General features: G+C 30.9%; 3 protein-coding genes across 3 annotated transcripts in view; 1 reads left to right on the forward strand and 2 right to left on the reverse strand.

The window, feature by feature from the left end:
* The window catches only part of LOC108754006 (hydrocephalus-inducing protein homolog), a 33,981-nt gene extending 24,683 nt beyond the window's left edge, over nucleotides 1–9,298 (forward strand). Inside the window, exons 19-27 of the mRNA XM_018496009.1 lie at nucleotides 300–435; nucleotides 1,337–1,549; nucleotides 1,625–1,738; nucleotides 1,910–2,143; nucleotides 2,933–3,160; nucleotides 3,235–3,380; nucleotides 7,410–7,765; nucleotides 8,146–8,478; nucleotides 8,555–9,298. Coding sequence (XP_018351511.1) covers nucleotides 300–435; nucleotides 1,337–1,549; nucleotides 1,625–1,738; nucleotides 1,910–2,143; nucleotides 2,933–3,160; nucleotides 3,235–3,380; nucleotides 7,410–7,765; nucleotides 8,146–8,478; nucleotides 8,555–8,673 — 1,879 coding nt within the window. The 3' untranslated portion in view covers nucleotides 8,674–9,298. The remainder of the gene's footprint in view (nucleotides 1–299; nucleotides 436–1,336; nucleotides 1,550–1,624; nucleotides 1,739–1,909; nucleotides 2,144–2,932; nucleotides 3,161–3,234; nucleotides 3,381–7,409; nucleotides 7,766–8,145; nucleotides 8,479–8,554) is intronic.
* A 74-nt stretch (nucleotides 9,299–9,372) lies between these two features.
* On the reverse strand, nucleotides 9,373–12,509 carry LOC108754000 (neuronal acetylcholine receptor subunit alpha-2-like). Its single transcript, XM_018495999.1, has 7 exons — nucleotides 12,281–12,509; nucleotides 11,748–11,792; nucleotides 11,432–11,541; nucleotides 10,771–10,981; nucleotides 10,457–10,628; nucleotides 10,075–10,227; nucleotides 9,373–9,813 (listed from the first exon to the last, which is right to left on the reverse strand). Exons 1-7 carry the CDS (start codon nucleotides 12,494–12,496, stop codon nucleotides 9,461–9,463), a joined length of 1,260 nt encoding a protein of 419 aa, XP_018351501.1. The 5' UTR covers nucleotides 12,497–12,509; the 3' UTR covers nucleotides 9,373–9,460.
* A 1,098-nt stretch (nucleotides 12,510–13,607) lies between these two features.
* LOC108753991 (acetylcholine receptor subunit alpha-like 2) overlaps nucleotides 13,608–14,086 on the reverse strand; it is a 3,252-nt gene continuing 2,773 nt past the window's right edge. Inside the window, exon 8 of the mRNA XM_018495990.1 lies at nucleotides 13,608–13,957. Within this exon, the coding sequence (XP_018351492.1) occupies nucleotides 13,608–13,957 (350 nt within the window). The remainder of the gene's footprint in view (nucleotides 13,958–14,086) is intronic.

Here is a 14,086-nt window from a genome sequence, read left to right on the forward strand (position 1 = left end):
TTTTTTTTAATTTTACTTTTCTTTATTTGTAATTTATTCTTTTTAATTGTATGACAATTTAAAAAATGTGTTTGACTCTTACTTTGCCCTTTATTTATTGATATTTATTTTGTATAGAAAGAGATTCTTCCATCTGTTAAATAATATTCTTATTTTATAAGTGTCCTTTATTTTTTATAATGGTTCTTTTCTCCGGTATTTAAAAGGAAATTCTTATTATTATGTAATTTACGTTATTATATTTTATTAGTTTAACGTCAATAATGGCATATGACGATGTATGACATATCAATCTCCAGATTCAAGTGGAACACATTGAAATTGCCCGAAGACTTTAACATCGCTCCTGCAACTGGCTATTGCTCTCCTGGTATGAACGTCAACTTCGTTGTCAGTTTCCAACCTACTCGGCATGATAGTTTGATCGAGGGCAATGTAAGCGTATACAACTTCTACCTTTATATTGCTGTGCACACAAAATACTTGATCTTCGGCGAGAACCTCGTTCCTTACTCCTGCAATATACACCAAACATAAAAGTAGTTTAAGCAATACACTGTGCTTCTTGACATATTTCTACATCATATTTCTACATCATATTTAACTTTCTGAAAGAACTTTTTCCCTCAGAACTTAAGAACAACAGGACTCTCATGTATGTGCTTGATATATATTCTAGAGTCCTTGTCATATTTATTTTAAAAATTGTCTTAATATTAGTTTCGGTAAAATAACAGTATAATTGTTATTTTAAAAAGATCTCTAATATCTATACATATATACAAATTATATTATAACTTAATTTATATTATTGTAAATCTGATATTAATTTTATAAACGCATGTAACAAATAATTGAAACTGTAATTGAGCATACGAGATGTAGTCTTTTGATAAAAGATATAATTTATTTTATTTTCAGGCAACGCTTGAGATTGAAAAATATAGAGATCTCGGCTTAAAAATTACTGGAGCTAGCTGCAAACTGCCTGATCCAATCGATACTCTGTTCTTTTCGTGTCGAGTTCGCGAGAAAATAATGAGATCTCTGAATGTCGAAAACGATATCGCAACTTTAAAATCGGAGATCACCGGCGAATATTTTTTCATCGATGAGATCTCATACGATCCTTTGAAAAAATTTACTACCTGTACACTCACCTATGCCCCTCTAATCATGAATAGCGAGAGCAATCTTCACGAAGTAATTAAAACAGAACTTGGTTAAAAAATTTCTTATAAAATAATCATATAATTCCATAATAACATAGAACATTTATAATTTTAACGTAAAAGTAACAGGTCGAGAAACGTAATATTTCCATAAACTATTTTAGGGTACGTTGCTTCTAAAACTGCCAGATGATAAAGCTCCTTTAGTGTACTGTCTTCGAGGGCTTAGTCTACCTCCACAAGTTCTCCAAAGGATTACACGTCAATTTCCGGCAAAGACAAAATATACTGAATTGTTACCTGTTTACAATTGGCTGAGTAGGCAACAACAATTCGAATGCCAAATTGAGAATATGAACGGCAAAGAATCTGCCGAGGTTTGAAAGATTTACGAGAGATTACAGGAAAATTGTGAAATAATTCTAAAATTTTTTTCTTAATTTGCTTTTTAGAATGTTGAAATGTTCACTTTTGTCGGCAGCAGAAAGATAGACATTCCAGCAAACGGCCAACGAGATTATCGCGCAGAGTTTTATTCCTACAAAGAATCAAAATATAATTTTATGGTATTTTATATTGGTAAATTATTGTCGGAAAACACAAGTGACATAAAAAATTTTTTTTTCAATTTTAACAGATAGGGCTTTCAAAATAACAATTTTATAACTGTTTCTAACCATGTTTTCATAGTGTAAAATTATATTTTGCAAAATAATTAGAACTACGCGTATGCATAGGTAACGTTCACTAATGAAGAGGGCGAATATCAATTTTACGAACTCCAGTATGATATTACAAGACCACAAGAGATCGAATCGATCAAACTGATCACTGTGGTACGATCTCCGGTGTGCTATGCTTTAAAACTTGATAATCCACTTAAGAAGCAGTACGTAATATATACGGCAAAATGTCAGCATCCCTGCATCACAATTCACGACGTACCAAAGCTCGTAGCACCATTATGCAGCGTTAGTCTTTGAATTTTATTTATAATACATTGCAATCAAATAGACACAGTTAAAACCATATTTTTGATCGAAAAGGATCTTAAAAAGAATGCTTAATAATATTTATATGTAAATAATATTTTATATGTAAATTTGCTTAATATTCATGTAAATTTGCAAATACATTTTTAAATCCTACAAATTACGCGCCAATTCTATTCGTCGGATTTTAGACGCGACTAAAATTGGAAATAATATTAGTCATAAATTATTGATAAATTTAATAATAATTATTAAATTAATTTAATTATTGATAATTTGATTTGATTTCATTTAATAATAATTATGAAATTACTGAATACAAAGATTTGAAAAAAATAAGATTCTTTCTTTTATTTGATTTATCTTTATTAGTTAGATTTATACTTGCAATTATTAATACGCTACAAGTTAAAAATAAATTCGATTTTCCGAAAGTATATTGAAATATTAATTCTTTGCGGTCCAAATTTATTTGCAAATAAACGAAAATCGAGTATTTCATCCTCAGTTTTATTTAATTGGGTAATCTAACATAAATTAAAGAATTTTTATTACTCGGAGAAATTTTATAAAAATTCAAAAAGTATTATTTATCAATTATAATCATTCGAATGCTTGAAGAATTATGCAATAGGCTACCGCATTGTATAAAAGAACCGTAAAGTGTTAATAATTAAGGAATTACATTCGCAATTTATAAACGGAATAAATTTAATGATGGGCAACAAACAATAACGGTGGCAGTAACGATCTCTGTGAATATAATAGGAAATTATCAAAATCAAGTACCACCCTTTACATTCCGCCGAGGAAATTACGGTAGCCTTGGACGTCAACTGCGAGGAACTCGGATTGTTTCCCTACGAATTGCGATTGCGAGCGATACCAGCATCACCAGAGAAAACGACGCGCGTTGATGCGATGCTTGGTAGTTCCGTCACCTTTTCCCTGAACGTAAACAATCACGCCGAGAACACTGCAATATTCACTATTAAGGTGAGCATGAAGTTGCGTTTCTTCTTCTTTTGCTACAACGATCGATGAAAAAGTCTCCTTCTCATATATTCTAGGTGGATAATGAATGCTTTACGACTTCGAAGGACATCGAGGTGCTGGCGTTGAAAAATAGATCATTCGACATAACTTACGAACCCTGCGATGTCAAAAATGTCTCTGCTACTTTGACAGCCACATCTGAGATTGCCGGCGAATTTGTGTATGATAATTCGCAATTAAAATTAATTCTTTACGGTTTTATGTCGAATTAGATTCAACGTTATATGTTACTAGTTTAGTAGTTTACAACATATAATACTTTAAACAGTCGAATCTATACACGATTAAAATCGGTAACTATTGGATCAGTGCAAAAATTCGGGCCCGATTTATTATTCAAAGTTCAAACAGCTGCAATTTTGTTAAAAATAAACGAAATTTAAATTTAAAAAAGGGGTTTTAAAGCTTGAAATCTCTACTTTCGAATGGTTACTATATTTTTGTAAGTTTTATGTGAGTTTTGTTAATTTTTACACATAAAAAATTACAAGCTGAAAAAAATAAAAAATTTTCTTTTCACTTTGTAGATTTGTAGCGTGCCAACAAAAAATTTGAGAAAATTTTCGATTTTATCGTAAAAGCTTGAAACTTTCCTTACAAAATCATTTTTTTAAATGTTCCTACGATTTTTTTGTTACTGAGTTATTGAAAATTAAATAAAATAAATATTTTGACTTTTATTGCTCCTAACTCTATCAAAACCATCACAATTTAAAAAAATACAGATTCTTAAATTCTCTCATCAGATAAAGTAAGATTTAGATTTTATTTTATTTGTAATAAAAATAGCAGCTATTTGAAGTTTGAATAATAAATTGGGCACAAACTTTTGTACTGATCCAATATATTTTCGAGATTTCCATAAATTCTTTAAAATAATGAAGAGAAATTTTTTATTCATGTTAGACTGACTGATTGTATGAAACTGAAAACAAAATACTGATTGAGTTTTATTCATTTGAGATCATTTAGATATCAATTAGGATTAACCTGTCGTGCTGATTGCTGCGTTATTAAATAAGCCAAATATACAGAATGTGTTTTGTCTATATTGTTTATATACAGATTTCCTCTCATTGGTACGTATTCGTTGCCGAAACCTCAAGGGCCATATACAGTTGCTGCTAATGCACCGGCTTCTATACCCTTCAAAAATATATTTCAAGAAACCAAATCTTTCGAGCTTATCTTAGACGATCCCGAAGTTTTCATAACATCGACATCGTTGGACAAAATTAAGCAAAAACAGGTAATTCTATTGATTTTATAATTATCTTTTTTAATCCTCACCGTGTATATGTTTTTTTAAATACTATTAAGCATATTCGTATAACATATATGACGAATTTGTATATTTTTAATAACGAAAAGAAAGCAATGTTTTATAAGATTATTTGTTAATTATTACGGCAGATCTCCCTAGCAAAAATAAAAATCAGAGCGTAAATCGAATGTAAGGGTAGATTTAGACCTTGGGTGCATTCTGTTTCACGCATGATGCACATGATGCATCATTTGTCTTTGTTGTTTACCAAATGTTAAACAAGGATAAATGATGGCATACTTTATGCGCATCATACGTGAAACGTAATGCACCCCTTGACAGAAAAGTAGAAAGCAGAAAAACAGCAGTTAATCAGAACTCACGTTGGTAGTAAACAGTATAGAATGCCATTAGCTGCGTTCAGTAGAGAAAACTAATTAATTAGAGCTTAGTGGTTCTTTAATACGATTGATTCCTACACTTAGATTTAACGAAGAACTAAAGGCAAGGACTATATTAAAGAATTACTAAACGCTAACTGATTAATTTTTTCTATTGAACGCAGCCATTGTTGACTACCGGTGCGAGTTGTGATTAGCTGCTGTTTTTCTGCTTTCTGTTTTTCTGTCAAAGTCTGTTTTTCTTTTATAAAGTGAACACGCCATAAGGCTAATATTACATTCATCTGTTTTTATATGTAATCTGTTTTTTGTATGTAACATACATGTTGTACATGTATGTACAACAAGCTTTTCAAGCCTTTTGATTGGTTGTAGAGCAAAGAAGTTCTCGGATCTTTTTGTCTTACAGCCAATTAACATGTAATCTTGAAAAATTTGTCGTACGATAAATGTAATAGCAGCCTAAAGGTACAGCAACAGAAGCGTAAACAAAACTTCTAGAAAGCGAAATTTGAGACAATAAAATGTAAAGAGTGTTTACTTCTTAATTTTCGTTTTTTAAAAACTTTGTTTACGGTTCTATCACTCTTCCTTTATATTCAACTTATGCTGCTATCTTTATTTTTGTCAGGATAAAGTGTTTAATAAAACAATTTATTAATTATTACAACATTAATATCAATATGAATTATAAAAATAATATAAATTATGTAAATTATATAATCAATATAAATTAATATAAATCAATATTACAAGGCGATCTCTATTGTCGTTCAACTAAAAGATAATGGAAAAAGAGAAATGGAAGATAATTATCCAGTTACCGGAAAACTTCTGGTGTACTGCACAGATCCCAAGATTTCTCACATAAATTGGATTTATTATTTAAGAGGTATACGCGAACAATAAATGAATAACATATTAATATCTACCGAGATAAGTATCGCACCACAATTTGTCATATTTTTTTCTTTGTGATATCAAATACTGTATTTGATTACGAATAATAATTATATCATTGAAAAAAATAAAATACACGCTCTTTTCATGTTTTTACGTTCTGTATATGCGAAGGATCACTTAAAAAATATCTAGAGGTACATTCTGTTTTACACATGATGTATCATTTTATCATTCTTTGACTGCTAATTCATTTGTACGTTTTTGTCGTATGAATTTTTCGAGCCTATTAATTAGCTTATAAGATAGAGAGATCCGAGGATCTCTCGTTTGTCAACGCACAAATAAATAACACCTTTTGAATGCGTTCTGTTAAGTCTGTTCAATCATAGTCGATTATTTTTATTATAATATTCAATTGTGATTGGCCAATTTTTTACGGCTTACAACTTGCGACCTTATAGTAGAATAGGCATTACGCATAATAATAAAATGCGCATGATATATCATTTTTTTTTTATCTCTGTTGTTCACCGAATATTAATCCTTTATATGAATCGTTCATATCCCGAGCTAATTTTTATCACTTTAATAAATATATAAAAATTATTAAATGATTCTTACATATACTTTATGTCTTTAGAAAATATCTAGCGGATATTTTTATGATGCTATGACATTGCAACAATGTTGCAAATACATTGCGCAATCCATTTGCAACATTACAACATTGCAATGAAATATATCTGCAATTATTTTGCAATCTTTCTGTGCTGTATGGACATATCTATATACAAGTATAATTATATATAAAACTTTTTTCCTGGGTGATTATTTGATGTTGCTAGTACGAAAAAAAGAAATGTGCAGGACGCGAAAGATCCAGCCAACTAAAGAAGAATTGAGATTAAAAAAAGATAATCATGCGTAAAACGGAACGCATTTTTAAATCTAAATCCTAAATACGCCACTTATCCATCATACGTCATCGCCCGCACACGCGCAGTGACACGCGCCTCGCTCGTATCGTCCATAGTCCATACTCCACTTCATGGTCAATGATGTCGAACGCGATAGTCGAACATGGTCAAACTCAACGAGCGCCATAGTGATTTACTCCGTGTAATTCTGTGTGATTCTTCGTAAACACGGAATTCATAAAAAGTTCCAGAATCATTCCCAGCTAAAATCTTCGTTCGCGTCAACATGTGATCTTCGTGAAACCGGCGTCTCTTGGATCCCCATGATCGCCGCAATCGCTCCATAACGAGAACCTAACTTAACCTAACAGTGACACTTTCGCGACGATCTTACGATCGGCACTGCTGCCGCTATCACTGCTGTTATTCTAATACTTTGTGTCGCTCTCGAGTATCGCTCGTTCCGCTCGGTCTGCAAAAAACGGTGTCTTAGCGAAGTCAGATTTGCGATAACCTTGGCATAATCGCAAAGGCGCAATTGCGTTCGATGATAGCGCATCGTAGGAGCGGCTCGCGTTGGTTGCGGTGATCTGACAGGCTGATCAGGCATGCACCTGATGCATACGGGGAATCATACGCGGGCGATCATCTTCGGGTGTGTGTACTTTCGTCCTACGTCGTGCTATCATGAGCGAAGAGTCTAGAAAGATAGTGACCAGATTCCATCCCATCCACGGTGAGAACATCCTCCTGTGCGAAGACAGCACGGTCGCGGTACGGACTACGAGCTTTGCCAACTCAGTGGCCTTCAGCGAGAAGCCGTTGCAGCCAGGAGAGATCTTCCTCGTGGAGATCGAGAAGACGGAGAGAGGATGGAGCGGACACATGCGACTGGGTCTCACTTTGATCGATCCAGCTTCGGTCAACAACAACCTGCCTCAATATGCAATGCCCAATCTGGTTAGATTAGGCAACACATGGATCCTCGCTATAACTAGGAATCAAACTATCTGGGACAATTTTGACGGTGGTCTATCTTCCACATACACCTCTATCACAGGTTAATATCTGTTATGAAATTACTATGATAATTTTATAAAAATTCTCTTTATCAATATTACAATTAATTTTGGAAATTAAAGAGGAAGTTTATTAAAAGTGATACACAATGCCTTTTTTTTTAGCTGAACTTCTTGCAAAGTTTATCTTTTTTTTCTTTTTATGTTGAAAAGGAAAAGATAAAAGAAGTTTAGTTAGAAAGAACGGACTTACTATATTTGTAATATTAATATAAAAATTGCTACGAGTTATAAAACATATAATTATGAAAATATCTAGACATAAATAAAAGAGCACGAACAATAATATATATATATTAAATGAATTTAGAATTTATATATGTTATACATTGCTGAATGTTATATACTTGTTCATAAAAAGGACTACCACCAGGAATACCAGCCAGAGAGAAGAAATTGGTCACAGATGGAGTCAACGTGCAAACGTCACGCGGTGTTATTCCTTTTAATGCTCTGAAACCAAATATAGATGGTTCTTCTCAATGCATCCTGCCTACAGATGCGGGCAGTCGTATTGGTATCATGTATGTGCCACAGGCCGGTTGTCCTGATAAAGCAGAAATGCATTTCATTATCAATGGTGAAGATCAGGGCGTATGTGGCAAGGATATTCCTTATAAAGCGGGACCTTTGCGTGCAGTAGTGGATGTCTACGGTACCACGAAACAAGTTCGAATAGTTCAACTGTATGGAGGTAAGTATCTATGTCCTAGATATCCCATTTCTTTGTTTCAGCACGGTTTCTGGATTGATTCTATATGTTTCAGCAGTATCAACACTACAGAGTGCATGCCGTGACGCTATATTGCAATACACTAAGAGAAACGCAGTCAATCTGCTCCCTTTGCCGAGACTACTGAAGGACTATCTCTTATATCAATCGCAGTGAAAATCAGCTCATTCCGCTTTTGCATATGTTAGGAAACATTACCTGTCAATTTCTATATCTTTTCCCAGTGATATGTTCAGTGTTTATACATTTACATGCGTAACATATATGTTCTATTCATTATTGAAGACTGCCGAATCATGTCGATTCAAAGCATTGGTGCGAATATATTCGTTTCGATAAACATATCTTTTCGAAATGTATACGATAGAAATGATTGTTTAATAATGGAGAATTCTTTTTACTTGCGCATTTTGAAGATTTTTCTTGGGCAGAAATGCTAAATCATAACGTGTATATAGTGTAACGAAATGTTGATCGCTGCAAAATTGAAAAATTCAGCGAAATCATATTGAAAGTTTAATATACATAACTATTATTTGAAAATGACCATATATGGGGCATAACAACGCCATATATAAAAGTTAGATATATTTTCAGACAGTTACTTTCATTCTACTTATATTTCCTTATTTCTCTATTTATTATGAGATATGTAGGTTAAGTTGCAATTGGCACTGTTGTTAAACAAACAAAAACGAACAATGTTAGTATAAATGTCCAAAGCAAACTTGTTTTACAAAATAAAGGTATTTATAAGAAGAAAACCATATCGATATCAGAATCCAGCCCACATTTATCCAATATATTTGTACATATATAAACTGATATATATATTTCTAAATTTATATTGCTTGTTATATAATCATATCACTTAACAACAAGATATATATCCTTAACATCATTTGAAATAAATTTATTTCGTATATTAGAGAGAGTTAATGTATTATATGGTATAGTACGTAGGGAAACATGTACTCAACAGTATAATATAAGCGAGAAATACGCTTAGAAACGCTAACCATCCTATGAGCACTATAATATATTTCCATGGTGATCTTTTGCTGTTCGATTGCACGAGGTCGGTATTATCGTCCATATCTGCTTCTATCTTGGCTGTCACGGCTGGGTCTAGAATGCTAACTAGAAGAATTTGTCCAACTCGACTGCGCAAAATGGATGTCGTGACGATTGAGATCCACATGGGTGGCTCGGTAGTCAATTCTTGCAGATGCCGCAAGATACTGGTGACAATGAGAGCAAACGTTGCTATTCCAAGAGAGCTCTCATAAAAGAAGACTAAAATAAGAAACATTTGAGATTGTTTTTCTTTTTTTCTCTTTGTTTTTATTACACATAATTAAACTAGAAAAAAATTATCTAAAAAGCTAGCAGTCATGTCAGATGTTTACGAATTAAATATATAAGTAGGTGAATTAATTTTACAAATTGATATATTGAAATATTAGTTGCACAAGATGTTAGAATTGTAGGTTTAAGATGAATGATATTATAAATAACGATTTTTCAAATTATTGTCTTATTAAATATAATACTTACGTATTTTGGGAATGTTAAAGCCACTTTTTGGTACTTCCCAATGCACGCCTTGTATACATAATAAATGACAAATAAAATTGAGATTAGCAATCACCATTCGCTCGAAAGATTTTGGTTCTAACCACAGTGTCATCAGAGTCATCACCATTAGTACTGTGAATATCATATAAAATGCATTTAGATATTAAAATTAATAGAAAAAACAATTAAAATTAATTTACTTATTGAAAATCAAGTTATTATCTATCAACATGTATACCAAATTTAAATTGTCAAAAAATTGTTTCTAAAAAATTTGATCGCTTTTATATATGCTTTGGATAATAAGGATAGTTTGATAATGAAATAATATTAATTAAAATTAAAGCAAAATACAACGAACCTATAGCAGGTAATAAAAATACAATGCGTATTATGCCCGAATGACTTCTCAGAATAAAGTGAAAAGAAATCATTTTGATGGTCGAATCTGAATTGTACTTATATCTATTTTCCCATTTTGTTATATACATTTTTTCTAAATTCCATTCGGTATGCTTTACTTCTATATTTGACTATAAAATTATTCAGTTAGTAAGTAAAGTATAAGTATAAAAGTATTACTAAAAAATCAATTGTTTTTGTACATATCGTGCAAGGCATATTATCTAGATACAAAAATTAATTTGGTTTCATAGAAAAAGAATAAAATTATACCAAATTCTGGTTGGAAACAAGCTCAATCTCATCACCAGAATGTGACCACGATCCGAATTGTATAGTACAATTTAAGGTATTGTACGGCCACCACGTATAATCTGTGAAACAACTTGAGGTATATTTTGCTGCCACAAACCATCTAACTGTCCCTTGTCTCGAGACCCAACATTTTGAACCTTTATTATTCAATGAGCTTTCTCCAAATTTTCTAAATGTATAAATAATTTTATAAATTCTACTTAAATCTAATATTACATATTCCGTAATTTAAACGTTAGAAGTTAGGAAATATCAAGATTTTCTACATTTCAATTTCAGATTTATTTTAACTTTCCGATATAATCTTATTGATACTTGTTGAGATTGTACGGTCGTTTTTCTGCTAGATGTCAATAAAAATCTTTTAACTGGCATAATAACATTACTTGCTATAATATTTTAATAGTATTTAAAACGTAATTATAGGAATAGAATTCTCGGATTCTGATATTAGAAAATTAATATATTTATACAGGGAGGAGCATTTAAAACAGGCATTTAAAACAGGCATTTAAAACCTGAATAACTTGCTTGTTGAAAGTGGCAACAAATATTAATATAAATATATTGATAAATTTAAATGATGTTTTTAATTAGTAAAAGAATATCTATCGCTTACCCGTTATGCATCAAAACATCAGGAATCCAAATTTGATAGCCTATTACAGCTATCCATTTAATGTTATCGTATTGTGCAGGATCCCATGTCAAATGCGAATCATTCCACATCTGTCCAAACACAAATATTAATATCAAACTTAAACTTGTGTTTAGAAACTTACAAAGTAATTATTAAAATGAAAGTGCAATCAAAAATTATTCATTAATTAAACATCTGAATAATCGATAGATATATCACTTGTTCTTCTTAAACTCATTTCTTAAATACATTTATACGAATGTACTATTATATCCACGTAATTATGTAGACTTACCATTGACATCCACGTATGCAATACGAACATTTCACTTTCGTGAGTCTAAAAAATAAATAGGTAATATTTTTCGCAATAAGAATTAATTATTTACAGATTTTAATATGTTTAATATTATTAAGATCGTTTCGAAGATGCGAATAAGCATCAAAAATTTGTTAAATTGCTAGTCAATTTAACTCGTGATATTACTGCGGTAGTTTAGTAGAGTTAACGTTTTAAGATCGAAAAATCATTTCGGCGCGCGTTTTTGGGACTACATACATAGTATATAATTTACATAAGAATCATACAAGCATTAAGATTCAGTCAGACCGTTTAAGGCTTTTATTTCTATAGTTTGTAAAAAATAAATTACAATTTTAAATCCGATTTTCTGAATCTTGGTTAGTAAATTAAAACTTAATTTTTTTGTCTATTTAAAATTACAAAAAGATATTAATTCTTCGCGTTTTTTAAATATTGCGCACATTGACTGATATTATTATCATAATTTTATTATTATTTTTATTATTATTATTATTATTACTTACATATTCAAAGAATTGTGGCTTCAGATAGAAATTCACACGCGTCATGTTATTGTTATGTTGCACTGGTCTTACATATGGATCATATTCGCATAGGAGATGCCTTTTCAATTGCACCATAGGCGATATGTTTTCAGAACTACAACTGCTTTCTGCTATCACATCGGTACATGTAATGAGACTAAACAGGAAGACGGAAAAGAAATCGTTTCTACCCATCTTGAATATCTATACGACGAATGAATCTACAATGACTGAATCGCTTAGCAATGGATTATATGAGAGCAGAACTGATAATAATTATACGCCCAGTGAAACGTAAAACTGCAGACCATGAAGACCGCCCCTTTAGGAACAAGCTCTTATCAACAATAGAAATAATTTCTTTTTTTTTTTAAATAACAAACGACAAATACATTTTTCAGATGAAATATATTATTTTGTTTGTATTAACTTTTTATTATTTTACGTTATTTCGTCTATTTTGAACTTAAAACTAGAAGATGCAGTATATATGTATAATATTTGTAATGTTTTCATAATTATGATAATTTTGATAATTACTACAACTACGATTATTACAATTGCAATAATAATATTTGAATTTATGATAAATAAAGAATTTCCGAGCAGAGATAAGAATAATGAAGATAAAAATGATCTAATTATTTAGAAAATCGAATTTAAAACTAGCTTATTTTTATATTAATAACTTTTTATTGATTATTTCATTGATTCTTTATAATATTTTTAGCAAATTTTGTATATATTATTCATTTTAAATAATACAAGCTCACAAAAAAAAAGTATCCTGTGCTGGGGTGGAGACCCAGCTATTCTTATGTATTTTGAGTCGCTAAATACGAATCTGACATAGAAATAGGATCATCCAGGGCAAATTTTCAATCTAAAGTGAAAAAATGGATCAAAAATGAGAAAAAATAGATCATTTTTCGCTCTAGATTGGAAATTTGCCTTGAATGGTCCTATTTTTATGTCAGATTCGTATTAAGCGACTCAAAATATATAAAAATAGCTGAGTCTCCACCCCAGCACTGAATACTTTTTTTGTGATAATTTTTCTTTTCAGACTTTTTTAACTTTTTATTTATAGTGTAAATGTAACTATTAAATGCTATAAATTACGTAAGTTATTTGTATAAAAAATATGATTAACAAGGTTTAACAGAAGAAAAAAACAAATAGATAACATTTTAATTAAAAATAACACAAACAATTATTTATTTTAATTATTTACAAAAGAGTAAACAGAACAAATTGTTTAAAAGAATGTTAAATATTATGAAAAACATTTTGACAGTGTCATGAATTAATTTGTAGCTCCTGAAAGTACAAGAGTGATTAAGATGATGACATAGGTGAGGATCACACAGAAGAATGACAACCATTCAATAATAGCGGCGAAATGTCTCCAGGATTCTTTCTTCATTTCGGACTTTGGAGTATCCGAATTGTCTTCAGTCACTATATTTCCATCTGCTATCTTGGATTCCTTGTCGTTCAAGACCAGGAATTGACCAGCCCTGTTGTTCAAAATGAATATCGTCGTAGAAGATATCCAACTTGGCATCTCCATGCTCATATTTTGCAGTTTACGTAACAATGCTGTCAGAATTAATGCAAAAGTGGCCAACATCAAGGAGTCGCGGTAGAATAGCACTGTAGGATAAATAAAGAAATGTAACTTGTTATTTGTAACTTAAATTATTTTCATTATATGATTCTAATTATATGATTCTAATTACATAATTCTAATCTATATATTTAATCGTATATATATATATATAT

Source organism: Trachymyrmex septentrionalis, unplaced genomic scaffold (genome assembly GCF_001594115.1).
Source record: "Trachymyrmex septentrionalis isolate Tsep2-gDNA-1 unplaced genomic scaffold, Tsep1.0 scaffold115, whole genome shotgun sequence".
Classification (NCBI taxonomy): Eukaryota; Metazoa; Arthropoda; class Insecta; order Hymenoptera; family Formicidae; genus Trachymyrmex; species Trachymyrmex septentrionalis.